Below are 27,586 nucleotides of genomic sequence, written 5' to 3'. Positions count from 1 at the left end.
CATTCCTCACCCAGATATCTTCTCCTAAACTAGGAATGCTACGAAAGAGAAGAGGCTCCCCTTCTGTGCTTCTCCCATCCCTCCATCTGCTCTTCTGGATGTTTGGAAGCTACACAAGTAGCTTCCCCTACAGGTCCAAAGCCTGGAGTCACAGAGTGTGATGAGAGGAAATGGCTAGCCATATGGGGCAAGCAAAGATAGAAAATATCTCTTGAAATAGCATGCTTGCACATGCCCCTCCCTGGCTGCCTGGTGGGGGGAAGGGACCAGTGGGCGGGTTGAGAAACAGCCTCTCTTCCCTTTCCTTCCTAACCCACAATCTGCTGTTCAATTCGGCTTCCGTTTTGACATAACTGCCGGAGGCTTTCCGCCATCATCGCTTGCGAGCCGTTAGATTTGACCGGGGGACTCAACGGAACTCCATAAGTCCGCTAGGCCACAGCCATGCAAGCCATCAAGTGTGTGGTGGTTGGAGATGGGTATGTACCATTTGCTTGAGGGGACAGGGGAGAGTGAGGGAAGGCGTGCCTCTTCCTTGGAGTAGATCCTTCCTTGCTCCGAGGCCCCAGAGCTGACAGCTTCTCTCTGTGTGTCTTTCAGAGAGGCCATGCAAGCACAGGAAGGAACTGTGACTTGCTTCAAGAGGAATCAAGGGTGGGGGAAGAGCACGCCTTAGGCCCGGAGTGGGCGACTTGTGGCCCTGTCAGATATCGTGGGGCTCCAGCTAGTGTGAGCAATGGTCTATCAGTCCCAGCTAGAATGGCCAGTGGTCAGGGATGACGGGAGTCCAGCAACATCTTAGAGGGCCACAGGTTTCCCACCCCCATTTCAATATGTTGCATAAGAAGAAGGTGCTTTTTGATAAATTCTGACTTGGATACAGTGTGTTTTATTTCTGTGTTGCATTTTATGGTGTTGCTTGTGGGGTTGAGGACAGATTGCAGAAGGTTATTGTCCACTTCCAAATGGTCCGAGGCTACTTTCTGTGGGAATGATTGGAGAACTTCCCTGGTCTTTCTGACAGCATATCCAGAAACAGTTGTATTCTGTGGGTTGGTGGGTTTGAAGGGTGAGACCTCAGAGTCATCTCTGAAATGAATTGCAAGTGAAGATGTGGCCCTTGTATTGGCAACCCTGCATTTAGGCCATGCTTTCTCTGCATTATACCTACATGCACCACACACACATTGCTTTCTGAATCCTTCCCTGGGATCTTTCCCTGCTGTGCTGAGGAGTTTGATTAATCTGAAACACCCTTGGAAGAAGAGCCACAGCTCAGTGGTCAAATATCTGCTTTGCAACTCCAGGTATGGTTGGGAATGTCCCCTTCCTGAAACCCTGGAGCGTCACAGCCAGTCAGTGTAGACAAGGTTGAGCTAGATTGACCAACCGTCTACATTCCATTAGGCTTGTTCACACATTACACCAATCTGCCTCAACACACGTACAACGAGTGCTTGTGTGAAAATGTATAGCTCTTGATTTGTGCAGCTTAGGTTATCGGGTACATAGAATGGGCACTTATTGAATGTTACATGTGGATCACTGTATGAGTGTACAGCTCAATTATTTATGTACACAGGTTGTACATGCAGGTTGAATGCAGCATATGGACACCCGTAAAGGTTCTCAAGAGAGAATATGCATGTGACCATCCACAGGCAAAAGCTTACATGGGAAAGCGGAGGCCTTTGCACCGTGGCAGTCTATGGCACTAAGAGTTTCTATTGTGTATAAGGCACCTATGTGACCCTTAAAGGTGTAACCAGAATAATCACCTCCTGGTGTTGCTAACGATCAGCAATTGGGCCAGCAGCTGGAGGGGCAAGGGCTAAATGTGGGCCTCTGGGGGAATACCACCTGGCCCAACAGTTTCCAAGTGAGGGACTTCCGGTCGGTGCCAGCGCTTAATGGCGGTCCTAGCTCCGAGCTCCGGAGAAGGACTGCTTCGCAAGTTCGGGTCTTACCCGCTACGGCAAGCGGGGGACCCCTAAAATCCCAGGCGCTGAAGCCTGAGAACAAGGAGACTCGGTGGGCACCTTCGCGCCCCCCGGTACCGTGAAAGAGCCTTTTTAAAGGCTACGGATCGACATCGGGAGTGAGCGCGGTGCTGAGAGTCGCTACCCAGCCTGCGAAGTGAAGCCGCGTCGCCATAAGCGGAGAGCGCCGATTCCTTCCTGAAAAGAAATTCGGACTGATTCCCCGTGAGTAAGAACTGAAAAATAACCGGGACTTTTTCAATTTTAAAAATTGGGCTAAAAACGGGGGAGATTTAAACAAAGGAAGTCTGCCTCCCCCCGACCGCATGAAAGTGAAAGCAACGGAGCTCTAAACCTGCATCCGTTTAAATCCGTCCTTTGATCAGCTAAACCGGACATTTAAACCTTTGATCTCCCCTCTAGCAAGCAGGGCAGAGGGGAGGCGAATTTGACCATTAACTGCATGACTTATTTGGAGGAAAAAAACCTCTGCTGTCTCATTTGTTCGAAAGTACGAAACGGTCTGCCTTTTTAGTACACTGAACTGACTTTTCCCTGTGAAGTGGTACTTTGATACAAAGTTTCCACACTGCCTGACTATTGCATATTATAAGAAGAAACAGTATAAATTGGGCAACTGTGGCAATTTGAAGTTACAAGTATTTAGTAGCATTGACTTTGACTGTGTTAATCTCCCTTTTTCTTACTTTTTGGATTGTCTCCTTTGTTTTGGTACTTGGAAATTTCGCTCTATGGCCATTTTGATTTGCTCCCTCTAGAGGATAAAGTAAAGTTTGGCACGGCTTAAGACAGTGGAATTTTCCAAGGGAGAACAAATCCCGTGGGAATTGACCTTGACATGAGTGGCCCACAAGAAGAGATAGTCACAAGAGCCAAGATCAAGCAACAACAGCAACAACAACAGTTGCAGCTGCAACAGGCAAAGAAAAGAGGCTCAATCTCAGGCGCAACAGCCGGATCAGCAGGAACAACAGGTCAAGACAAAGGAGCAGCCGTTTCTATGGAAGCTGTGACAGAGGCCCTGCTCAAGATAAACCAAACCCTGGAGTCTTTGACAAAACAGACTTCAGAGAACACACAAAAATTAACAGAAATATCAGCAAGATTAAACCAGAATACAGAATCTATAAATAGATTGGTAGAGGAGAACGCCACCACGCGCCAAATTGCCGAGGAGGCCAAAGCCACTGCCGGAGAGACACAGGAGAAGCTAGAGCCGCTTGCCAAGAAGGTCTATGAGCATGATGCAACTTTGGCCTTGTGGGAGTTACAGAGGAAAGAGAGAAATTTAAAATTAAGACTGATTCCGGAGAACGAAAGAGACAGCCTTGTGGAATACTTGACACGGGAGTTTGCGGATTGGTGGGACCTTGAGGAAGACGAATTTAAAATTACGACTGCCTTCAGATTGGGTAAAAAGCAAGATAGAAAGACACCGAGAGACTGCTTGATTACACTCAGATCCAAGGAGGAAAGAGACAAAATATTAGGATTACACTTTGAAAAGGCCCTGCAAATTGGAAATTCAGCTGTACAGATCTTTAAAGATATCCCAAAATACATTTTGGATTTAAGAAACTTTTACAAGGACTTGGTTCTCTTGCTAAAGAAGAACACTATTCGATTTAGGTGGGAGTTCCCACAAGGACTGTCATTTGACTTCAAGGCAAAGAAAGTGAAAATAAAGACAATTCAAGATAAAGACAAATTTTTGGCAAGATACCAGGAGGATTTACAGAAGGGGACTGTGGACGTACTTGCAGAACAGAGGAGAGCACTGGACATCCTGAATCTCTCGTTTGGACAAAAACCACCACCATCAGAAGAAGAGCAACAACTTGGAGCTGTTGGAGGAGCCTTAAGAAAATAACAAGATGGCTCTGCAATTCCTTAGTTGGAATTGTAATGGGCTCAATGGGCCTTTGAAGAGAAGACAAGTATTTCATATATTGAATAAAGAACAATTGGACTTGATATGCTTACAAGAAACTCACATAACCAGAGCCCACAGGAGATTACTTTCAAATAAAAGGCTAGGACAAGAATTTATTTCATCAGACAAAGTTAAGAAGAGAGGAGTTGTAATATATGTGAAGGAGAAATGGGCTCCAAAAATGATATTCAAAGATGAACAAGGGAGATATCTGGCTGTGGAGATACAAGTACAAGGAGAAAAATTCTTAGTTGTTGGAATTTATGCACCAAATGAAGGCAAATCTGACTTCTTTAAGAGACTTCACGAAACTTTGACGGACTATTTGGATTACAATATGATAATTATGGGAGACATGAATGGCGTGGTCTCCACTAATATGGACAAGGCACAAAGACTAACAGTCACTAAAGAAGGGAGACTCCCTAAGACTTTTTTCGAAATGACAGAAAACATGGACTTGATAGACATCTGGAGAACAAGGAACCCTCTGGAGAGAGAGGGAACCTTTTTCTCCCAAGCAATGATGACCTGGACCAGAATTGACCAAATCTGGGTTACTAGTGGACTGGCTCCAAAGATTAAGAAAGTGGAAATCTGCCCAAAAACTTGCTCCGACCATAACGCCGTGAAGATGGAGATGAAACTCACAATAACTGGTCAATTTAGATGGAGAATGAATGACACCCTCTTCCGAGATAAGGAGATTCTCACGAAGGCCCAAAAGACCCTAAAAGACTATTTTGAAATAAATTTGAGGACCGACGTGGAGAAAAGAGTGATCTGGGATGCAAGTAAAGCGGTTATGAGAGGATTTTTGATTCAACAAAATTCAATAAAGAGGAAAAAACAAAATGAGAAAAAAGAGAAGATCTTGGAAATGATAAAGGAAGGAGAGAGGAAATTAAGAACAAAACCAAAGTCTCAGGACATTTTAAGAGAGATCAAGTTATATCAAACTCAATATATGGAATTGATGAACCAAGAGATTGAATGGAAGATAAAGCAAATGAAGCAAAAAACTTTTGAATCAGCAAATAAATGTGGTAAACTTTTGGCATGGCAATTGAAGAAAAGGCAGAAACTAAATACAGTTACAAGCCTAGAGGTGGATGGAAAGAACATATCTAAACCCAATGAAATCAGAAATTGCTTTTTAAGTTATTTCAAAAAACTCTACACTCAAGGCCCGCAAAATGAAGAAGATATAGACAAATTCCTTGGAAGATATGGACTACAAAACATCTCTCAGCAAAGTAAGATGGACTTGAACCAGAGAATCTCAGAACAAGAGATAGAGGCTGCCATTCAGAATATGCAACTGGGTAAATCTCCGGGACCAGATGGACTGACTTCTAGATACTACAAATCGCTGAAGGAATGGTTGATTCAACCATTAAGAGAAGTTTGTAATGAGATCCTTGAAGGAAAAAGGGCACCTGAATCGTGGAAAGAGGCATATATTTCACTCATACCAAAGTCAGAGACTGAAAAGACCCAACTCAAGAACTACCGCCCAATATCATTGCTCAATGTGGATTACAAAATTTTTGCAGACATTTTGGCAAAAAGACTCAAAAGAGTTTTGATGGAGATGATTCATAGGGACCAAGCAGGCTTTCTCCCTAAAAGACACCTGGCAGACAATGTAAGGAATGTTATAGACATTCTGGAAAAGCTAGAGGTGAATATAAACACTAAAGCAGTATTGATCTTTGTGGACGCGGAGAAAGCCTTCGACAATATTTCTTGGAGTTTTATGAAGAAGAACCTTCATAGGATGGGGGTAGGCCGGGGTTTTGAGAATGGTATGGCTGCAATATACTCTGAACAAAAAGCCAAACTGATTGTAAATAATGTTGTGACTGAGGAGCTTAAGATAGAAAAAGGAACACGACAGGGGTGCCCGATTTCCCCATTACTCTTTATTTCAGTTCTGGAGGTGTTGCTGAATATGATAAGAAATGACCAGCAGGTTAAAGGTGTGCAGGTCGGAGCTAAACATTACAAGTTAAGAGCGTTCGCAGATGACTTAGTATTGACTTTGCAAGAGCCAAACACTAGCACGAAAAAGGTATTAGAAATAATACAACAGTTTGGCCAGGTAGCTGGATTTAAGTTGAACAAGCTAAAAACCAAAGTTTTAGGGAAAAACCTAACAGATATGGAAAAGGAGAAATTTCAAGAGGAAACAGGTTTGACTGTGGTCAAGAAGGTCAAATATCTAGGGGTTTATCTAACATCCAAGAATCAGAATTTGTATAAGGACAATTATGAAAAATGTTGGTCAGAAATTAAAAAAGATTTAGAAATATGGTCAAATTTGAAACTGTCAATGCTAGGCCGAATTGCAGTAATTAAAATGAATGTATTGCCTAGAATGCTATTTTTGTTTCAGACCTTGCAGATTATTGATAAGATGGAATGTTTTAAGAGGTGGCACAAAGATATTTCGAAATTTGTCTGGCAGGGCAAAAAGCCCCGAATTAAATTTAAAATATTGACAGATGCTAAAGAAAGAGGGGGCTTTGCCCTGCCGGACCTAAAATTGTATTATGAGGCAGCAGCTTTTTGCTGGCTCAAAGAATGGATGCTCCTCGAGAATACAGACATCTTGGATCTGGAAGGTTTCAATAACGCTTTTGGTTGGCATGCATATCTTTGGTATGATAAAGTTAACAGTGTCTTCAAAAATCACATTGTCAGAAAAGCATTGTTTAATGTTTGGATAAGATATAAAGATTTATTGGAAAACAAAACCCCTAGATGGGTGTCACCAGTGGAGGCTAATGCAGTGAAAAAACTCAATATGGAGGTCGGATGGCCGAAGTATTGGGAAATTTTAGAACAGGATGGAGATAAGTTCAAATTACAAAGTCAGGAGAAATTGAAGCATAAAGTGGAAAATTGGTTCCAATATCGTCAAATAATGGAATTTTTTAAACAGGACAGGAAAGTCGGCTTCCAGGTGGAAAAATCAAAATTAGAAACCGAATTGTTAGAACCCAATACTAAGAATTTATCTAGAATGTACAATTTGTTGTTGAAATGGAACACACAGGATGAAACAGTTAAATCGGCTATGATTAAGTGGGCTCAGGATGTTGGACATAACATTATGTCAGCTGACTGGGAATGGTTATGGAACACCGGTATAAAATTTACGGCATGTAATGCCTTAAAGGAAAACATTATGAAAATGGTATACAGGTGGTACATGACCCCAGTCAAGCTGGCAAAAATCTATCATTTGCCCGATAACAAATGTTGGAAGTGTAAAGAGACTGAAGGTACTTTTTATCACCTTTGGTGGACATGCCCGAAGATTAAGGCCTTCTGGGAAATGATCTATAATGAAATGAAAAAGGTGCTTAAATGTACCTTTTCCAAAAAACCAGAGGCCTTCCTCTTGGGCATTGTCGGCCAATTGGTGACAAAGAAAGATAGAGCTTTTTTCATGTATGCCACAACAGCAGCAAGAATACTCATCGCAAAGTATTGGAAGACACAGGACCTACCCACTTTGGAAGAATGGCAGATGAAAGTGATGGACTACATGACATTGGCCGAGATGACAGGCAGAATCCGTGACCAACGAAAAGAGACGGTAGAAGAAGAATGGAGAAAATTTAAAAGCTATCTTAAGGACTACTATAAACTTAATGAATGTTAAAATGTCGTAGTTTCCAGAAACAAAGGGGTACAGGGACATAAGGTCAGAGTGCAAGAGAGGACTAAGATGATAGAGATTGGAAAGTAATAACTGGGAGTTGCTAGTTGAATTATGGACATTGGGATGCAGAGAGGGGGGGTATGGGGAAGTCCTAGAAAGGAGGTTTATGAAAATATGTTTGAAACTATACGTGTATGTTTGTCATTTTTAATGTTTGTCTGTTTCTCTCAAAAATGTTGAAAAACCAATAAAAATTTTATAAAAAAAAAAACACAGTTTCCAAGTGAGAGGTGAAAACATGGGGAGCCAGATGGATTGTGGGCTTCCCACCATGCAACAGAAGACATGTGCAGGTGGAGTTAGGCCTTTGGCACATCTCTTCCTTTTTCTAAGTACTTCCCCAGTAAAACTAGTTGCTGATTGGAGAGAGCCAGAGTCAGAAGCCACCATGATGGATGGTGGGGTGAGAAATGAGCAGTACTAAACGAGAGCATCTTTTACTGCACCAGTTTGTAAAAGGTTCAGCTCAGGAAAGTGCTTGCAGTACAAAGACTTCTTTATTGGGCAGCATCTTCACCTCCTTTCTGCTTATGTGGTCTGGGTGACTCAAAAACATATTATTTTCCACAAACAGAAGCTAGCTCCATGCAAGCTTTCAACTTCTCTATGTCTGAGGTTTGCAGCCCGATCCTACGCATGTTTTCTTAGATGAAAGCCCAACTCAGTTTAGGAATGTACAAATCTGTCAGGTTCTGGTTTCCCATTTTTTGCAATCTTAAATTCACTTCTCCACATTTCCACATCATTTAAAAAAATTGCACAAGGAACTTATAATCAACATTTTAATGAGAATTTCTCCTAACACACACATTTTTGAAGGCAATTTCTGCTAATGCACACATTTTTGGGAGGGTGTCAGTTTCCCCTAATGCAACACATTTTTGCATGTTATTTTCTAATGAACACATTTTTATACATGCTTTGCCCCAGAATATGCATTTTGGTGCACATTAATTGGCTGGAGAACTACAATGCAAAATTCAGAGAAGTGTGAATTTTGAAAGATGCCTAGGTTTTCATTCACACATTGTTTTGGAAAGTCCCAATTTGATAGATTTCCCTTTAAAAGCAAACTCAGTCCCATTTCTCCCCCATCCCTCCACTTCCTTGGACTGCAGCTTTAGTTTCTTGCATCTTGGATAGGATCTGTGCACGTATACACGTATCTGCTAAGTAGCACTATGGACAGTTAGGGAGGAGGAGAGAAGATTGAAGAGAAGTTTCGAATGCAACATCAAGAGAGTGGCACATATTGCAATGCCAGGAGTTTTGGATAAGGTTGTCACCTGGGCCAGCAGCAGACAAAGATACTTTCCCACTCCCTGCCCTTTACTAGTCCCTTCCTCTTAAAAATACCCCAAAGAGGAAGTCTGTAAGCTCTCTTTCTCACATATGCATGCAAATTTTAGAAAACAGAAAGCACTGTTCTCTTGAGCAGTTCAGTAGGGCAAGTACGTGTATGAACTAGATTACATATTCAATCTCCAACTAAAAAGATCTGGCAGATGCACCAGGTAGTGGGGGCTGAGGGGTCTTCAGGCTCTCCCAAATTTTCAAGGAGGGGGCTGCCCCCTCCCAAATCCTGTGTCCCTACTCTGCCTCCTCCTCCCCACCCAATGTCGTGTGGGCAGCATGAGGCCAGGCACAGAGTCCTATTCTATCCTACTCTGCAAAAACAACTTCCCATTTTGGCCATTGTTGAGAGCTCACCTGAGCTTCATTGGGTTCAGGTTGTAGTTTAGATTACAATCCTATACCCACTTACCTGTGAGAAAGACCCGTTGAACTCAATGACACTTGTTTCAGAGTAGACACATATAGGATCGCCCTGTTAAAATCTTGTATGAACCATGTCACCATCCTATGTGATGTCCTGCTCTATATACCTTCTTTTAGAGAGGCACAATCTGTAAATATGTAGAGCAGGGTATTTTCAGTGGTGGCACCCACAATGTCACAGAATATCCCCAGGCACACCCACTAATCTTTTTCACTGCTCGAGATTTGTAGCAGATTGAAACCCCACTCCACCAACCCCTTTCCCATTTATAACGCCCCCCCAAAACCTATCCAATTATCCCAGCTTTTAAATTATTGATAGTTTTAAAAATCATTTAAATTATTTTTATTTTACTATTGCTGTGTATTTCAACTGGTTTGAAAACATACCAGTTGCTCTGAGTTGTTGTTGTTGCTGTTGTTAAATGGGAAGGTGAATTTAATGAATGAATATATGAATGAAAGTGACACCCTTTCTTGCATTCCTTCCGGCTTTTCATTACCTTGGGATTAGAAGGGGCCCTTGGAGGGAGGCTCCCCCTTTCCCTACTGTCTGTACTTCCTGCTTTGCTTCATTAGCAGGCATATTACTGCAGAAACTGGAATAATATGTGCCATGTGCTTCTTTCCCCTTTTCTACAGAGCTGTGGGTAAAACCTGCCTCCTGATCAGCTACACCACAAATGCCTTCCCAGGAGAATACATCCCTACCGTGTGAGTATGGTGCAGCTCAGAGGCAAAGGATCTGTAGGCTGTGGACCTTGAGCTTTCGAAGAATTGAGATAAAGCTTATTTTTGTTTCTCCACCAAGTCTTTGGCCTGTAGAGAGAAAATAAGAAGGTAGCAAGTCCCCACAGCTCATGTAAATGCAGTATCTGTGGGAATGTTGTGGATAGTAGGAGATGATATATTGATTAAATATTATCTTTCATCACTCACGCTAGTGAGCTAATAGCAGCACACCTTCCCTTGTACATAGCAGGAAGCCAATTGGTAGATTCATTAGAATCTCTTGAGTTAAGCAATCCGGTCTAGCTTGTCCAGATTGGATTTGTTCCTGGTAAATTCCCCTTTATTCCCTCTTAAAAACAATAAAGATAAAACATCTTCTTTTAAAAGTAATGAGAAGTGTACTTACATTCAGTTCACAATCTGATCCTGAAGGCAGGCTTTAGCTTGTAGTCACAGATACAGAGAAAGGTGTGGATTCCTCTTGTGAGCCCATGTGCTGCTGGCTGAGAGCCAGCAGACAGCAAAAAGCATCAAGAGCATCAAAAGAAGGAGAAGTGAAGATGGCTGCATGACTAGCCCCTTTATGGGGTCTCCCAGGGTCACACCTGTCTACCTGGTCACATGAAGGGGGAGGAAGCTCCAGACCAGGTGTGACAGGAAGTCCTCCTGGCTGGAGTAACATCCCCCTGTGTGTCCACTCTGGGCAAACAGGCAATGTTGTATTTGACTGCCTTTTTTGATGTTACACCCCACAGTATCACAGTAATTGCATTCCTTTAGGTCAGTGGTTCTCAACCTGTGGGTCCCCAGATGTTGTTGGACTACAACTCCCATCATTCCTAGCCAGCATGACCAGTGGGTCAGGGATGGTGAGAGTTGTAGTCCAATAACATCTGGGGACCCACAGGTTGAGAACCACCGCTTTAGGTGAGAACTAACGGCAGAGCAGTATGTGTGCATATTTGGGATCTGCCTAATAGTCAAGGTCATTATTAGTTAGCCAGAGGCCACCCATTGTACAAACCCTGCTCCCCCTACACATTGTTGTTGTTTAGTCGTGTCCAACTCTTTGTGACCCCATGGACAAGAGCATGCCAGGCACTCCTGTCTTCCACTGCCTCCCACAGTTTGGTCAAACTTATGTTAGTAGCTTCGAGAACACACACTGAAAACATCCCATCCAGCCTTCTGCACAACACATGACCAAAAGGAAGTATATTGCTACATATATTTGTAATATAACTCGGTCTATTTCAACTGAAAATTGTGAACCACCTTTTTCTCAAGTGGAGGACTAGGACACTACCAGGTGGGCAGGCCATTTCTTTTTAATAGACAGGACTGCAGTATTGATGGCAGACCACTTTATTTAATCACAGGGCTTCACTATCCATACCTCAGTAAAGGGTAGGACACTCTGGAGAACTATCCAATAATATCCGAACCTCCAGGGATGTGCAGCAGCATTGTTTAATTTATATGTAAATAATAGTATTACTGCTCTATCCAGTGTTACTTATAGTCCAGCGTAGAGAGGCTAGTTTCTCTTCTGCTGTATGTTATTTTCTCAGTATTGGAACGTGTGTTTTCGAAATGTGCTTTTTCTGCTATGTTATTATGAAATGGTTTTTATTTTTGTTATTCCATGAAATGGTTGTCATGCTGTTGTTTTGCTATGCTATTATGAAAATGTTTTTGTAGTGTGTTTCATATGCATCCCTGTTTCTTTGTTGTGAGCCACTTTGAGCATGATTTCTTTGTGAGAAAGCAGTATACAAAGCATGAATGCAATGGTGATATAGTTCTTGTATCCTCCTCACAAGTGAGATTAAGGAGGAGAATATGGGATTTTTGTTGTTGTAAATTTTAATCACTATTAATTAGGATAAAACACACTTCATGATGGTTGGGAAAGCTCAGAGGCCGCATAATGTGTTGCTGACTACAACTCTCTGGCCATTGGTCATGCTGCCCGGGGCTGATGGGTGTTGGGGTCCACAATATCTGGAGGGCACCATCTTGAGGTAGCCTTGGGCTGGAGGGACATGGTAACATTCTCAAGCTGTTCAGACTATAGCTGGGAGTCAATTGCTTCATTTGTGTATTGGTTTAGTGTAGAGAAGGGGTTTGGAAGCTCAGGCTTCCAAGACTTCTCTATCTTGGCCTTTGGGAGACTCCCTGGGTTACACCCCTTCTCCTTGTGTGTTTTCGCCTGACTGGTATGTGTCCTTGAACCCTGATAATTCAGAAACGTGTGTGTAGAAATTAGCTAGCTGTGCAAAGGTAACATTGTCATGTATTGCTCCACCCACTTTTGTCTCTGGCCCCGCCCATCACTGGCATATTGCCCTCTGACTGAAAAAGGTTTCGTTTAGGCTTAGTATACATGCAGGGAGTTACTTATATGGGAGATGGTTAAAGCTTTGACACATAAACACCCCTCCATTCTGAAGTGGTGGAGCCCGGAATTTTACCACTTGAGTCAGAACAGGCAGAGTAGTTGAGAGATACTTTTGAGTCACCCTAGGTGCTATTGTTGCCTGCTGGAATGTAAAAAAGCTCTCTTTGCAGGTTGAAATTCAACTGATTTCCAAGGCAGAAGCTGTAGTGCTTTATCCCTTATAAAAGCACAATACTTCAACTTGATCCAGATCGTGATCATGTAAAAATTAACCAATTATTAATTTCAAAAAGCAAAAAGCAGGCCACTGTTGTGATGCACAGGCATGCTGTGATATCACTGCAAAGATTACATGTTGGAATGACATGTCACGTGTCCCCTAAGTAGCAACCATAGAAAGTTAAGAGGTTTATAGAGGGCTGTAGTTATATTTTCTCCCAATGTGCGTTAAAAGAGAGGTGGAGGAGCGAAACTTTCCTGCCATTAACTTCCTTAAATTGACTTATTTAGGATCTGTCATGTGGCTGGGGAGGCCCAGCCAGATGGGCGGGGTATAAATAAATTATTATTATTATTATTATTAAAACCTATGAGGTTGCATTTGTCAGGAAGCCAGAACAAGAGCTATATTGCCTCTCTCCCTTAAACGAAAAAGAATAGTAACAGGAAACACCCGACTCCAACCAGATACAATAAATTTCTGTGCCACCTAATGTCTAAGCTATATCATGACAGTTTGCACACATTCTCCCATGCCCAATTTTAAGCAATTCCCCACCCCCCTCGCCACAGCCACCCCATAAACCCATTCCCACTGGAGAGGCTTTCTGTGGGACACATGTGACTGGGTGAAGAAGGGGTAGGCTGAGATGTGTTCGTCCTGTGAATTTTCTAAATTTGTCTTAAAATGGGCAAAGATCCTCCCCTTTGAAACAGCTCATGTTACTGTAGCTGGAAGCAGTGTCCGGGTAGAAACTGGCAAAAGCTCGACTTTGCCAAAAACAACAACAACTGAACAACTTTTGTGTCCGGATTTCCACTTTTTGAAATATGGCAACCCTGTTAACTGTAAGCTTTAAGGAACTGACACCTCCTTTTTTTACAGATTTGATAACTACTCTGCCAATGTAATGGTTGATAGCAAACCTGTAAACCTGGGGTTGTGGGATACGGCTGGCCAGGAGGACTATGACCGCTTGAGACCTCTCTCCTATCCTCAGACAGTGAGTTCCTCTTGTTTTCTCATATGCATTTTCTCTGCAGTTTTGGACACAGTTATCCATGCTCTGGTGACCTCCCTATAGCTGGACTACAGCAATGCACCGTGTGTGGGGCTGCCCTTTGAGACAATCTGGAGGCTGCACCTAGTGTTGAAGGCAACTGATAGGCTGCTAAGTGCAGCAGCTCAATGGGACCATGGATCCCTGGTCCCAAAAGCACTGCACTGGCTGCCAGTCAGCTACCCGAGCCATAAGTGGCCCAGGGCACAAGCACCTAAAAGAGCAACTTTCCCAGCGTCAACCGCTTCAGACTCTATGCTTTACCACCTTATTGATGATTGACCTGTGTGAAGGTCTTCCCAGTGGCCACTCAACACTGGAAGTGGACCACTCAACACTGCTTCTGCCTCTAAAGAACAAATCACAGAACCAAAAAATAATAGAACGTTTTATTACGTTTATTCTGCAAAATCAAGCTATATTTTTCAGCACTGGTGTAGGCTTTGGCTTATGTTTTCCTTTTAGGTACTTGCCTTTTTCCCCCCTTTCTCACAGATACAAAGGAGACCAGGGCTTTTCTAACTTAAATAGAAAAACAAAAGCGAGTACAGTGGTACCTTGGGTTACATACGCTTCAGGTTACATACACTTCAGGTTACAGACTCCGCTAACCCAGAAATAGTACCTTGGGTTAAGAACTTTGCTTCAGGATGAGAACAGAAATCATGCTCCTGCGGCGTGGCGGCAGCAGGAGCCCCCATTAGCTAAAGAGGTACTTCAGGTTAAGAACAATTTCAGGTTAAGAACCGACCTCCGGAACGAATTGAGTACTTAACCCGAGGTACCACTGTATTTAAAGCAGCTGTGGCTTCTCTGCGTGAAAAATTGCAATAGGCCAAAATCACTTCTTCTTCCTGTCATAGACTAAGATGAACTGTCAGGTAAAGCCTGAAATGGAGCAAAGAAGTTAAAACTCTGTGTCATGTGTGGGAAACATTTTGCCATCTGGATGCTGCTGAACTACAGCTCCCATTATCCCTGGCCATTGGTCAGGCTTGCTGGGGCTGATGGGAGTTGGAGTCCAGCAGCATCAGGACTTAGAACAGATAGACCTTCAAACAAAATTGCGGTCCTCTGTAATGTAGAACAGATGCCCACCTGCCTGTATGTGGGATGGTGACAAGAATCAAAGGTAACTAATAAAGGTTATCCTAGGGTGTCAGAAGGAACCCGTCCCGCCCTACACTCTTCTTCAGTTTCTAGGCTAGGCTCTCTTTCACTAATTCATGAAATAGCACTAGTAAGTTTGTGGTTTGTTCTGTCGCTCAAACAGTTTAGTATGCCAATGCAATCTTCCTTCTCTAACGTGTAGCGTGTTATTTGTGCTGTTTATTTATTTCAATGAAACAGATAATGAACTCGCTTATGAAAATCAATGGAACCCCAAAAAAAATGCTTAATCAGATCATGCTCTAATTTTTTCAGTCTAATGAAAGAACACTGGAGTGTGCTAATATTCATTTTGTTTTTGTTTTTAAATAATTTTTATTACATTTTTCTAAATTACATTTCAAAATATTCATTTAAACAACCATAAACAATGACTTCCTGCCTCTCCTTCCATGGTTCATTTTGGATACCATACATCCCTGAATATTTTAAATGAACAATCCATTCAGCAATCCATTGTTACATCCATCAAAACTTATTTACACTGTTGAATTTATCTTAAATAAACACAATTTTCACCAATATAGCCAGTAAACATTTTCCAGTCTTCTTTAAATGTGCATTCTTCTTGTTCACTTATTCTATAAGTTAAGTCTGCAAGCTGTGCATATTCCATCAGTTTAAGTTGCCATTCATCTTTGGTTCTAATATTCATTTTGGATTGGTTTCCCTGATTATATTTATTTAGTTTGATCTGCATGGTTTAATGCACAGTTTGCAGGGTTGTTGTTGCTTTCACCCTGTCACTTTATAACTGTCTAATGTGGAAATAGGGATGCGGGTGGCGCTGTGGGTAAAACCTCAGCGCCTAGGGCTTGCCGATCGCATGGTCGGCGGTTCGAATCCCTGCGGCGGGGTGAGCTCCCGTCTTTCGGTCCCAGCTCCTGCCCACCTAGCAGTTCGAAAGCACCCCTAAGTGCAAGTAGATAAATAGGTACCGCTTTCTAGCGGGAAGGTAAACAGCGTTTCCGTGTGCTGCACTGGTGCTGGCTCGCCAGAGTAGCTTCGTCACCCTGGCCACGTGACCCGGAAGTGTCTCCGGACAGCGCTGGCCCCCGGCCTCTTAAGTGAGATGGGTGCACAACCCTAGAGTCGGACACGACTGGCCTGTATGGGCAGGGGTACCTTTACCTTTCATGTGGAAATAATGATAGTGTCCCATGTTACAGGGTGGTTGTTAAGGATTGCTGTGATGAAGTATGTGAGATGCTTTGAGTACTTGGGCAAAGCACTATATAAATATTTGGTGTGTTTTGTGTTTTGCTACATGAGACAGCACCAACCCTCAGTGTGACTTTTAAAGTGTCCATTTTTATTTTATGCCCACAGGACGTCTTCCTCATCTGCTTCTCTCTAGTCAGCCCTGCATCTTATGAGAATGTCCGTGCTAAGGTGAGATCATCCTGGTGTTTATGCAGCGGAGGAAGGAGGCACAGGGCACATGAGAAATTGATCATACTTGGTCTCTGCAGAGTGGGAAATGTGGATGCTTTCGGCAGGGACTGGCTGGACGAAAAGGAGTAGTGGGAGGCACCAGCCAGGGAACCCCCAAGGGAAACCCCAGAGGAGAAAGTCTGAGAGCCAGGGGATTGGTGGTGGGACACCGAGGAGAGGTCAGAGCGAGAAAATTGGGTGGAGGTGATGGATGCTGAAGGGGCAACAGCAGTGGTGTCACAATGGGGGGCAGGGGGCGGAGCACCCCGGGTTCCATGTCTACAGGGGTGACAAGAAGTCACCCTGCAGGGGCTCACTATGGCACGAGCAGCCATCGCACCACCGCAGCCGCATGTGGAGGATCCTCTGTTCGCAGCTACAGCCGCGAGCAGAGGATCTCAGCGCTGGCGGCAAACCACTAAGTACAGCACATGTGCAGCGTCACATGTATGCGCTGTACGTAGCGCTGCCGCACATGTGCTGTATAACGGTTTGCTGCTGCCGCCGCTCCAGTACCATACGGACAGTTCCAGGACCCTCTGCTTGTGGCTGCAGCGGCAAACAGAGGACCCTCCATTCGCGGCTGTAGCGACAATGGAGGGATCCCGGCACCGTCCGTACGGCGCTGGAGCAGTGCCGGCGGCAAACCGCTATACAGCACATGTGTGGCATCACTACATACGACGCATGTATCGAACGTAGCGACGCCCGCCCCGGGCGTCACTACACCTTTCTCTGCTCCTGAGCAACCGGTCTTGGTGAGCAGGAAGAGCCTGTGACAGGGAGTAGTTCAGACTATGAGGCTGAACAGAGGAGGTCAAGAGACTGCTGAAGAATCCAGGAAGTCTCCCTCTCCTGCTGTGACCAGCTCCCCTCTCCCCTGGTCTCCAATAACTCGGAAATTCTACTTTTAGAAGACATCTGAAGGCAGCCCTGTTTATGGAAGCTTTTAATGTTTGATGTATGACAGTATTTTAATATTTTTTTGGAAGCCGCCCAGAGTGGCTGGGGAAGCCCAGCCAGATGGGCAGGGTATAAATAATAAATTATTATTATTATTATTAAAGTAACAAGAAGAGCAGAACAAAGATCAGGGGTGCACAGATGCAGTTTGAGACTGCTTGGGAAACATCTGGGAGAGGAAGAGCCTTAGAAAGGGTGGGAGGCAGGGACCTGGCAACTGTTCCATAGGAACAAGACCTACTGGGGAGTGCTGCTGAGACCACCAGGCTGAGTTGCATGTTCCTTGAATAAAGAGTGAACTTCATTGACAACAGAGCAGGGGCGGAGGAAGGGGGTGCAGTGGGGGTGGACCACCCCAGGTGTCTTCGCTGAGGGGGTGACATTTGGCGCGCTGCCCACCTGTGACTCCCAAGCCTACCCTGAGCCGTTAGCGGAAGGGGGAGCTGCGCCGCTTTGCCGGCGGCATTCCCCCCCTTTCCCCTTCATTTTGACAGTTCGGGGGAGGCTTGGGAGTCATGGGTGGGTGTCGTGCCAATTGTCCACCACCAGCAGCTCGCTCCGCCCCTGTGGGTGGCTCACTCTGCCCCCAGCTGCAGGGTGTGTACGCCACTCCATGCACCCGAGTGGCTATTCCGCACCTGGGAGGGCACCCTCCATGCCCCGCCCCCTCAAGAGCACGCCCCGCCCTCCTCAGAAGCATGTCCACCCTGGGCAGTGCAGGCATATGCTCTGCTGCTGCAGCAGAGCTCTGCTTCCTTTATTGCTGATCTGCCTCTGACTCCAGCCCTTTGATCCCTTGCAACTGACAAAGAGGCTAGGGCTTAGTCCCGGGGTCCATTGAAATGCCAAGGCCTAGGTTTTGAAAGACTGCCTCCTTTCCTTTGTACCATCATGAGTGTTAAGATCCACTATGAAGATCAGCTTGTACCATCATTGTTAAGAACAAAATGAATCCCAGAGGCACCAAGTGATGCTGCCAGAAATCTGCCAAGGCAAGGGACCAGTGTTGCTTCCACTTCCTCCTCCCCACCTGTGCTGTCGCTTCTGCTTTCTCCTCTGTCCACACCTCCCCACTGTTTCTCTTCCTTTCTGTGGGTGGCTTCCTCCCACACACCTGCCTGTAGAAAATGGACTTCAACAGGATGGAGGAGTGGGAGGATACAAAAGTGGAACTGGGGCTGCCTGTGACAAATGGGTAGAGGCCAGCAGCATGATGAATGGAAGGTGTGGGCATCACGCAAACCTGGAGCTGGCCCTAGGCAAAGAAATATGTGATACAAGAGTTCCATGTTGAAACCTCCTGGTTATTGACTGATTATGCTTCAGAAACAGTTGTGGAGAAGTCTGGGTTTCATCAGAGCAGCAGCATTGGGGAGGCGATGCTTAACTGTTTCCTCCTATGCCACTTTTCCAGTTTAAATTTACTCCCCGCCCACATCCCAAAGATACTATTTGCTGGATCTGGTGTGTGTGTATTTGTGTATGTGTGTGTGTGTGTAAATATAAATGCCTGTATTTATTTCCCCACTATTACCAGCATAGGGGTGAAATATAGATCAGGAAAAGGATACAGGAGAAAAGATCAAACTCCTCATCTCCAGCACACATATCAAAATCAGAGCCCCTGGGCTGCTTTAAAGTTAGATTTTTCTTAAAAGATGACCCTATTATGAATAGTGATGGTGTGAATCAGCCCTTGCCAAGCTGGTGCCCTCCAAATGTTTTGTACTGCAACTCCCAAACATCTGGAAGGCTCCACCTTGGCAAAGGTGGTAATATTAGATTTGTCTTGATCCAGCAAGACAATTATTATTGTCTGTAAAGTGTTTGCTAGATAGACTACAATGATACAAAATGTAGCCCAGTTTCTTTCTTTCTATTGTTTCTCGCCTCACTCTTCCCACTTCAAATCTTGAACTTTCTTCTAGTGGTTCCCTGAAGTCCGACATCACTGCCCTAGCACTCCCATGATCCTCGTGGGCACAAAGCTGGATCTCCGAGATGACAAGGACACCATAGAGAAGCTCAAAGAGAAGAAGTTGGCACCCATTACCTACCCACAAGGCCTTGCGCTGGCCAAGGAAATTGGTATGTGAGGGTGAGGTGGTGGGAGGAGATGCCCCAATTCAAACTGGGGCTGTTAAAATTGTGGAAACCAGAATAAGAACATGTTGGGTCAGGGGGGTGACCCATCTAGTCACAGAGGCCAACCAGATGCCTATTGGAAGCTCGCAGTCAGGACATCAGTGTAACAAGACTCGACACTTCCAATTCTGGAAGGATCTGTCCATTTCAGGTCTCTACTTTTCTCATTTTCCCAGCCTTAAATTCAGTTTGAAATTTCCATTTGAAATTTCCAGCTGATTCCCCACTTACATGGGGCATACGTTCCAGATATCCGCACACATAAGTGAAATTTCCAGAAGTGGGGAGTACCCCCTTAACACCCTATAAATGCCCTCCCTGCTGCTCACTCTCCAATCCATAACAAAAGCAGTGTATCAAAAAAATCCCACAACTAGAATCGAAGCTCTAGGACTGCCAGGAGGCTGGAGGACATGTGGGAAACTGGTGGCTGCTGCTGCACTACCCTGCATGTCAGCCGTTGGGCGGAGAGGCTGAGCAGCATAAACAAAGCCCTGCTATGCCTCTGGTGTCTTTGGGGCTTCCTCCGCCCTCACCCACGTCATCTTTGGGTTCTGGGGTGGGTCTCTGTCTCTCCCGCCATTTCCTGGTTGGAATTTAATTATTTCATTATTTCCTGTCACTGAGCATGTGCGCAGTTGTGTGCAAGTCAATCACACATAAGTGGGTGGATGCCTGTATTCATTTTCACAAATATTCCTCAGCATTTCAGTGTGAATTTCTCCTTGTGAACACACTTTTGGTATGCCCTTTTAACGAATGCGCAAATGGCCCCGTCAAAAGTGGGGGGGCCTCTCTGCCTGATTCTGTGCATGCTCCTCCCTATGCATCAATGCTGCCCTCCAGTTCTCATATCTATATTGCAGCAGAGCCATTTTTCTACCATTGCACAAACTGCATTGGGTGAATTGGTGCTTATGCTACTCCTCTAGGACACTGCCTGCTTGAACCATCTTAGAATGATGCACACTGCATTTGCTAGCAGAGGTTACAATGGAGCCCATTCGCAGAGGAGATTGCTTGTGAAGGAAGGCTGCAGCCTTTTTGCCTCAGATGCCAAGACGATGCCAATCTTAGAAGAGTCCCACCTGATGCCTGCTTATTTTCTCGCCAACATCCTTCCTGTGCAGGATGACCTCACTATCAGTAGTTCATCTGACTGCTTTTGCCTTAACTGTGAGCATTGGAGATGCTTTTCAGACTTCCTCCTCCTCCTCTCCACTCCCTGGCCTTTTCTGTCCGGAACTGGTCTTCAAAAGTTCTGTCAGTTGAAACACTGTTCAGCCACAACTTCCTTTTCCTGCCGTGTGGTCTGGCGCTAACCAGCAAAGGGTAACATGCTGCACTCGCTCATTCTCAAGGCCCCTTTCTCTCATTGTACAAGCAACCCCGTTCTTTCCTACGTAGGTGAATTCATCTTTCCTTTCCACCGCAGCTCCAAGACCTAAGTGGTTGGGCATTTGGGGATACGTAGGTTGAGCAAGAGCCTAATTTGTTCAGGACTTGGCAAATTAATATGATGAATTAGGTTCCTAGGGCACCCAAGAGACAACAAGTTTAAAACAGTGAATAAATAAAGGAAGCATATAGACAAATGCAGAAAATGAAAGCAAATGAATAAAGCACCAGACTGTTTAAACAAATGGTGAAATCTATTTGCTGTGTGTTACAGCAGTTCTGCAGATGGAGCAGCACTTGGTGGTCAAAGTCCAGTGCCCATCAGCTCATTACACACCCCATGACCAGCCAAAGAACAAGAAGATGGCAGCATCAAAGAGGCCTGGTGTTAAGCTGAGACAGACATCTTGGGGCCCACTAGAGCCTACATGGTCACTGCAGCTTCCTTTTTTCTTATTTTTAAAAACATATTATCACCAGGGAGCAACCAAGCCAGGCACATTCGCAGCTGCAGATGCTCATTTATTATGTTTCACTTATTAGAATCAAAGGTCCGTACAGTTAAAGCTATGGTTTTCCCAGTAGTGATGTATGGAAGTGAGAGCTGGACCATAAAGAAGGCTGATCGCCGAAGAATTGATACTTTTGAATTATGGTGCTGGAGGAGACTCTTGAGAGTCCCATGGACTGCAAAAAGATCCAACCTATCCATTCTGAAGGAAATCAGCCCTGAGTGCTCACTGGAAGGACAGATCGTGAAGCTGAGGCTCCAATACTTTGGCCACTCATGAGAAGAAGACTCCCTGGAAAAGACCCTGATGTTGGGAAAGATGGAGGGCACAAGGAGAAGGGGACGACAGACGATGAGATGGTTGGACAGTGTTCTCGAAGCTACCAGCATGAGTTTGGGCAAACTGTGGGAGGCAGTGGAAGACAGAAGTGCCTGGCGTGCTCTGGTCCATGGGGTCACGAAGAGTTGGACATGACTAAACAACAACAACAATTGTAGAGTTGGAAGGAATCCTGAGGTCCAACCCCCTGCAATGCAGGAATCCTGTCCACAGCCTTTCCTGAGTGGGCTCAAACCACCAATCTTCTGGTTAACAATGAGACGCACTCATCTATTACTATTTTCTGTCACCTATAGTATTTATCACCAAATCAATGTGTTTGCGTGTTCAGACCCAGAAACCTCCCCCCTAAATAAATTCACACTTGACTCAAATTTTGGTTTTGGTTTTTGGCAGAATTTAGGCCACAACTTTACTGATTACAGAAAGTGACTGGTTGCATATGCTCTGGTTCGACTAGCTCCCTGCCATGCAAGTAGCGCTGACCCAGGGCACCAGCATAGGTCAGCCAAGGGTGAACACCTGCATATGCGGAAAGCCGGGAATGGGCTAACTCCGCCACCCAAATGTCCCCTGGACTCAGGCGCGGGCACAACCCCCTCTCAGGGGTTGACTAAACCATCGAGTCCCTGGATTCCTTTAATGGAATACCCTTCACCCTTCTCCCATCCCTATCGCCTGAACCAGATCCTATCCGCAACCGTACAAGATGTGACAATTTGCTACGCAGCAGGCAAAACCCAAATGGCAACAGCAAATCAGCCAAGTGGGGAAAATTCCTGCTGTGTCCCTGTCCCAATGACAGATGACACACGATGGCATAGCAAGGTCAAGCGCAAAGCCCTAAAGGTAGGGAGAGGTGGGTGGGTGTTCCGAATGCACGTGCCGAAAGAGGAAGCTCTGGGTCACGTGCATGGGCATAAATAGGTCCCTCAAACCGTTTGGACTGTGTTCCATTGGCCAGATTGCATCCAGCTTCGAGAGATCTACCAATAGGGTGCTGTGGCTGTCCAAATGTACCCACCCACAACACAGGGTGTCGGTTGTCCAGGTCTCACTGCAATACGTGCCCTCTTTAAAGGAGGACCTGATTTAGCATCAGGGCAGCAGAAGCAAGTTCCCATTTTGTCCCTGTAGTCATGATGATGCTGTGATTGATTTGAGTTTAAAATCCACCCCTTCCTCAGAATGTTGCCCCCTTTTTTGTACTCACAGATGCAGTGAAGTACCTCGAATGCTCAGCACTGACTCAGCGCGGCCTGAAAACAGTGTTTGATGAGGCGATTCGGGCGGTTCTCTGCCCACAACCCACAAAGACAAAGAAAAGGGGGTGCAGCATCCTTTAAGGGTAAGTAAATAAGTACCGGCAAAGGCCTTCCTCTGTCTTGGCCCTCACTGCCAGACGAAGAGCTCAAATGTCCAGTTTGGTTTCTGCCAAGGACTTTGAAGCTTAAATCAGAATGGTACATAAATAAGGCATGGTGACAAGGTGCAGCAGGTGTACCAGAGGACCAGATATGTGGCCAGGTGGAAGCTAAGACATTGATTCAATGAGCGACACTTTTTGGAAGAATGGGACAGGTCACAACACTTAGTGTGGCAAATGGACGGAGTCCTGAGACTGGGCAAGCAAGCAGGCAGTTCTCTGAGTGTGTTGAGCTTGAAGAGTCTGTTCATGCCAGCGCCAGCATCCGGAGAAGTGGAACTGATTCTGGCTCAAGATCTGATTCACTCTTAGCGGCTTACCACTGTGTCCAGTCCTACCTAAGCTGCCGCCCCCTCCACCAATTCCTGAACCACTTTTATCTTAACAGAGGTTGTGGGAAAGAGACCTGAAGATGACAGATAATGAGACTGTGGCTGAGAAGGAAAACCGTAAAACAGAATCATTCTGTGACTTGCTGTTAATTCCCTTATACAGATTGGGAATTCAGAGATACCTCACCATGGATGGGAGAGCAAATAGGAACCAACTCCCTGTTATATTGGTTCAGATGTAATAAACAGAAACAAGGAAATGTGCAGCAAATGAAATCAAGAGACCAATTGTTAAAATATGGGGAAAGTATGGATAATGTTTTTGGCCCTGGAAATTTCCTCTGAAGTATGGGCTTTCAGAAAATGAAAGAAAAACAAGACTATTCTGCCTGGATTAGAGAGGACATAACCAGATTCAAAGACACTATATTTCAGGGGGTTATGGTCTCATAAAGTCAATTAGCAGAAAAGCAAGTCAATCTCCATCTGCCGATTTTTGCAGTATCTGCCAATAAGGAGCTATACTGAAAATATTACAAGAGCAGTCGATATAGAAAAGGATCCCATGTTATTTGAGAAAATTAGTTTCTGGAAAAGAAAAAATGTTTGCTGTCTAAAAGGTATAAAATTTTAGTAGTCCCAAGCGATCACAAAATCAGTATTGCAAAACAGAATTGGGAGAGTTCGCTACGACTATCTCAGAGGTACAGAGGAATTATGTGTACAGGCCCTTGTAAGATAGGTAACAGATGCAGTGCTTCCCCCCCTAGGTGGTATTCAAGGGCACGCAGTACCGACACATCTCTTTTTTGTTGTTAAAAATGTGGCATTTACTGTAACAACTTCATGGTGAGTACCGGCAGCTATTTTTCTAGGGGGAAGTACTGCATAGATGTAAATTCAAAGGAGAAATTAACAAAGCAACACCTAGGCAGAATTATACCCCAATTAATATACCAAATATATTCCTAGCTGTGTCACACATGTATTCAAAGTGTAGGAGAAGAAAGGAACTTTCGCTCACATCTGGTGGGACTGCAGCCTGGTTAATGAATACTGGCAAACAACAATTCAAAGCCTAAGAGATATCACAAGCTTAGAATTTCAATTAAACCCTCTGACAATATTTGGGGGACATGTTAAAAACCAATTAGGGAGAGACTATATAACTATAATTAGTTACACATATGCTAGCTGACTTTGCTAGCAAAAGCTTGGAGAACATCCTGTGTCCTGACAGCTGATCAATGGAAGATCTGGAACAGTATGGTCATGGATTAAATTGCTGGTTGCAAACTGTTATGGAAAGGGGAAATACAGACTTTTTAAAGAACTCAGATGTCTTTTATTCAGCAATGGAATCAAAATAGACCAGATGAACGAGTGACTGCAGATTTTCTAAGCATGAGATGAATTTCTGATGCTATATGATGCTATACACACATATGTGTGTGTATAGGATAGAAATAAGGTTTGTAAATCTTACTATATGCACCCTAACTTCCCCCAGAGAATCCTGGGAACTGTAGTTTTGTTAAGGGTGATGGGAATTGTAGCTCTGTGAGGTGGTGGTAAACTACCACTATCAGGATTCCTTGGGGGAGTTGTTTGCTTTAAACGTACTTTAAAATTTCATTTATTCAGCCTGTAGGTCCACCCATTTACCGGTCATGTGAAGGGGCTCTACTTTAATTAAAATTCAGGGGCAGCCCCACTTTCCCCTCACATATTCACTGAATGCATAAGGGAGGAATGAGTGATTTCCCCACTTACACATTTGGTAAGAAAGTCAAGAAAATTTGGATGGACACTCAACCGAATATGAGAGGAGAGCTTGCTGAAAATAGATGTTGCCTGATACTATCCAAACAGGAGTTCCTACTGCTGCTTGGGCATCTAACACAATTATAAACTGCTCTCTTGACTCAGCTTTAGTCAGCAGCAGCCAGGCTGATGGTATCATCTGTACTCTCGCTCTCCTTCCCCCAAGACCAGTCTTTAATGAGTGGCTCTAGTTACCCTCAACAACAAAGGACAGAGGAGCTGCAAGAAGAAAGGGTTGCCGGGAGTCCAAGAGAAGTCCCAGTGAACCAGCCCACCATTGCTCTTTCTTTCCTCATTTTTTTGTTTGTTAGAGCTGTGGGCAGGTGTCCAGCAAGCAAACACCATGAATGGGAAAGGACTCTCCATTGACCATAAGTCTCCAGCACACTTTCCCCAAAGGAAACCTGACCTTATAAAGGATGCTGTACTGCCACATGGAAGTCTCACTTGCAGATGGCGCAGACTGACTCTTTTTATTTGCCTTCTAGATTCCAGACCCAGCTCCCTTACCCACTGAAATTGCTCCTTTCTCTGGACTTTGCTGATTGGAAAGAGACTGAAGACTGGATTCCTCTCATGTATCTCCCGAAGTGATGCCAGTGAAGAGTTTTGAGATTTTTTTTGGGGGGGGGGATGCTTCCACACTAGTTATTTAGTCTGGAATTGCCTCCTGGAATTCCTCCCTTGTTAGGAAGCCTCCCCATTACACCATATTTAGTCTGCTGTGTTCTGTTGTTTTCCTGATTCATTGGCCTGTAGTTTTCACCCGCAACCTGATCTATGGCTATTGTTTAAAAAAAAGTTTAGTGCAATTGTAGCACCAGTCTCTTCAGTGTGGACAGGAAAAGCGCTATTAAGGGGTTTCAAGGCTTCTGTACTTTCCAGTTCCTCTTTGAAGGTTTATTCTGTTTTATTGCTTCCTGTTGATCTTGGCTAAAGGATCTTTGGTTAACAGAGTGTACTTTGCACTGTTAATAGCCTTTCTAAATTGCTCCAATGACAGTTTCTCTCCCTCTGGATGGGAGAGGAGCTTCTAATTACTGCTTTCATCTCACTATACCTTTATTTACTTATTTTAATGGTGAGATAGCATCATAAAAGTGCTATTTCACCATTAACCAAAGAAAAGGGGGGGGGGAGATAAGAGAAAATATGTACTTAACATCTTTCCTCCCCCCTACCACAATTCCCTGTGGGAAGAGAAACTGACCCTGGGGCAATTTAGAAATACCATTCAGCATTTTCAACTTATACCAACATGAAATAGTAAAACAGAAGGCTTTTGAATAGCATTGGAAAGGACCTTTGCTGAATGGACCTTTCTTCTGAGTAATTAATGGATGATCTCGACCCTTGTATTGCTGGAGAATACCGCGCTTTGTAAAGTTTCTTGTGTGGTAACTCTGTTTTAATTCCACTTCTAGCCAATTGTATAAAAGCAGTGCTTCAGCTGTGCTAAAGGGCTCTTGTGTGCAAGTGCCCTTGTTCTCTGAAAATTCCCCATATAACCTCTCTGTCCCTGATCACAGCATCGCAAACAAGGCTCAATAAAGGCTCAATAAATATCTCTGCCACTCTTCTTCTGCTACCCTTGTCTTGTGCTGGTTCTAAAGATCTATGATAAAGAGACGGGTATTCAGGGCTGGGCCTCTCTGATGACGACATGTCTGCTACTTAGCTAAGAAGCTGTAACTCACGCATTGCATCTCCTTTTGCAAAGCATCATGACAACTCTGACCTACATCAAATCCTCATCCTGGGACCTTGGGGATGTTCTGAGGGATTTTTGACCAGTTATGGAGTGCAAGCTAAAGGAGATGTGTCATAGATAAGTCAGGGCCATGGCCACTTTCCCCTCAAAAGGCATAGCTCCAGTCCTTGGCTTAAGCCAGTCAGGTGCCCAAGTTCCTTGATACAGGGAAGAAAGACTCACTTCATCATTGGATGGTCTGTCCCATGTTGCTGGGTCGTCTCTGTATGTAGGTCATAGCTGTCAACCTTCCCTTTTTTGTGGGAAATTCCCTTATTCCATTTCCCGCTGTTTCCCGCTGCTATCCTGGATTGCTAGATATCCCGTAGACTGTCCCTGGGACAGGTGAGGCTGCTGATCCCTTATTTTCAAGGCTGCTGATCTCTTATTTTCAAATCTGAAAGTTGACAGCTATGATGTAGGTGAGCAACTCAA

General features: G+C 44.5%; 1 protein-coding gene across 1 annotated transcript; it reads left to right on the top strand.

The window, feature by feature from the left end:
• The first annotated feature begins 313 nt into the window (after positions 1-313).
• On the top strand, positions 314-26,980 carry RAC2 (Rac family small GTPase 2). The gene is made up of 7 exons (XM_081211151.1): positions 314-479; positions 10,088-10,159; positions 13,684-13,801; positions 16,358-16,420; positions 19,354-19,513; positions 23,035-23,167; positions 25,890-26,980. The coding sequence occupies exons 1-6, from the start codon at positions 445-447 to the stop codon at positions 23,163-23,165; spliced, it is 579 nt and encodes a 192-aa protein (XP_081067277.1). The 5' UTR covers positions 314-444; the 3' UTR covers positions 23,166-23,167; positions 25,890-26,980.
• The last annotated feature ends 606 nt before the right edge of the window (positions 26,981-27,586 follow it).

The sequence above is a fragment of the Podarcis bocagei genome (assembly GCF_964188305.1).
Source record: "Podarcis bocagei genome assembly, chromosome: 10".
NCBI classification, from domain to species: domain Eukaryota; kingdom Metazoa; phylum Chordata; class Lepidosauria; order Squamata; family Lacertidae; genus Podarcis; species Podarcis bocagei.
This window is presented reverse-complemented; position numbering and strand designations above follow the sequence as displayed.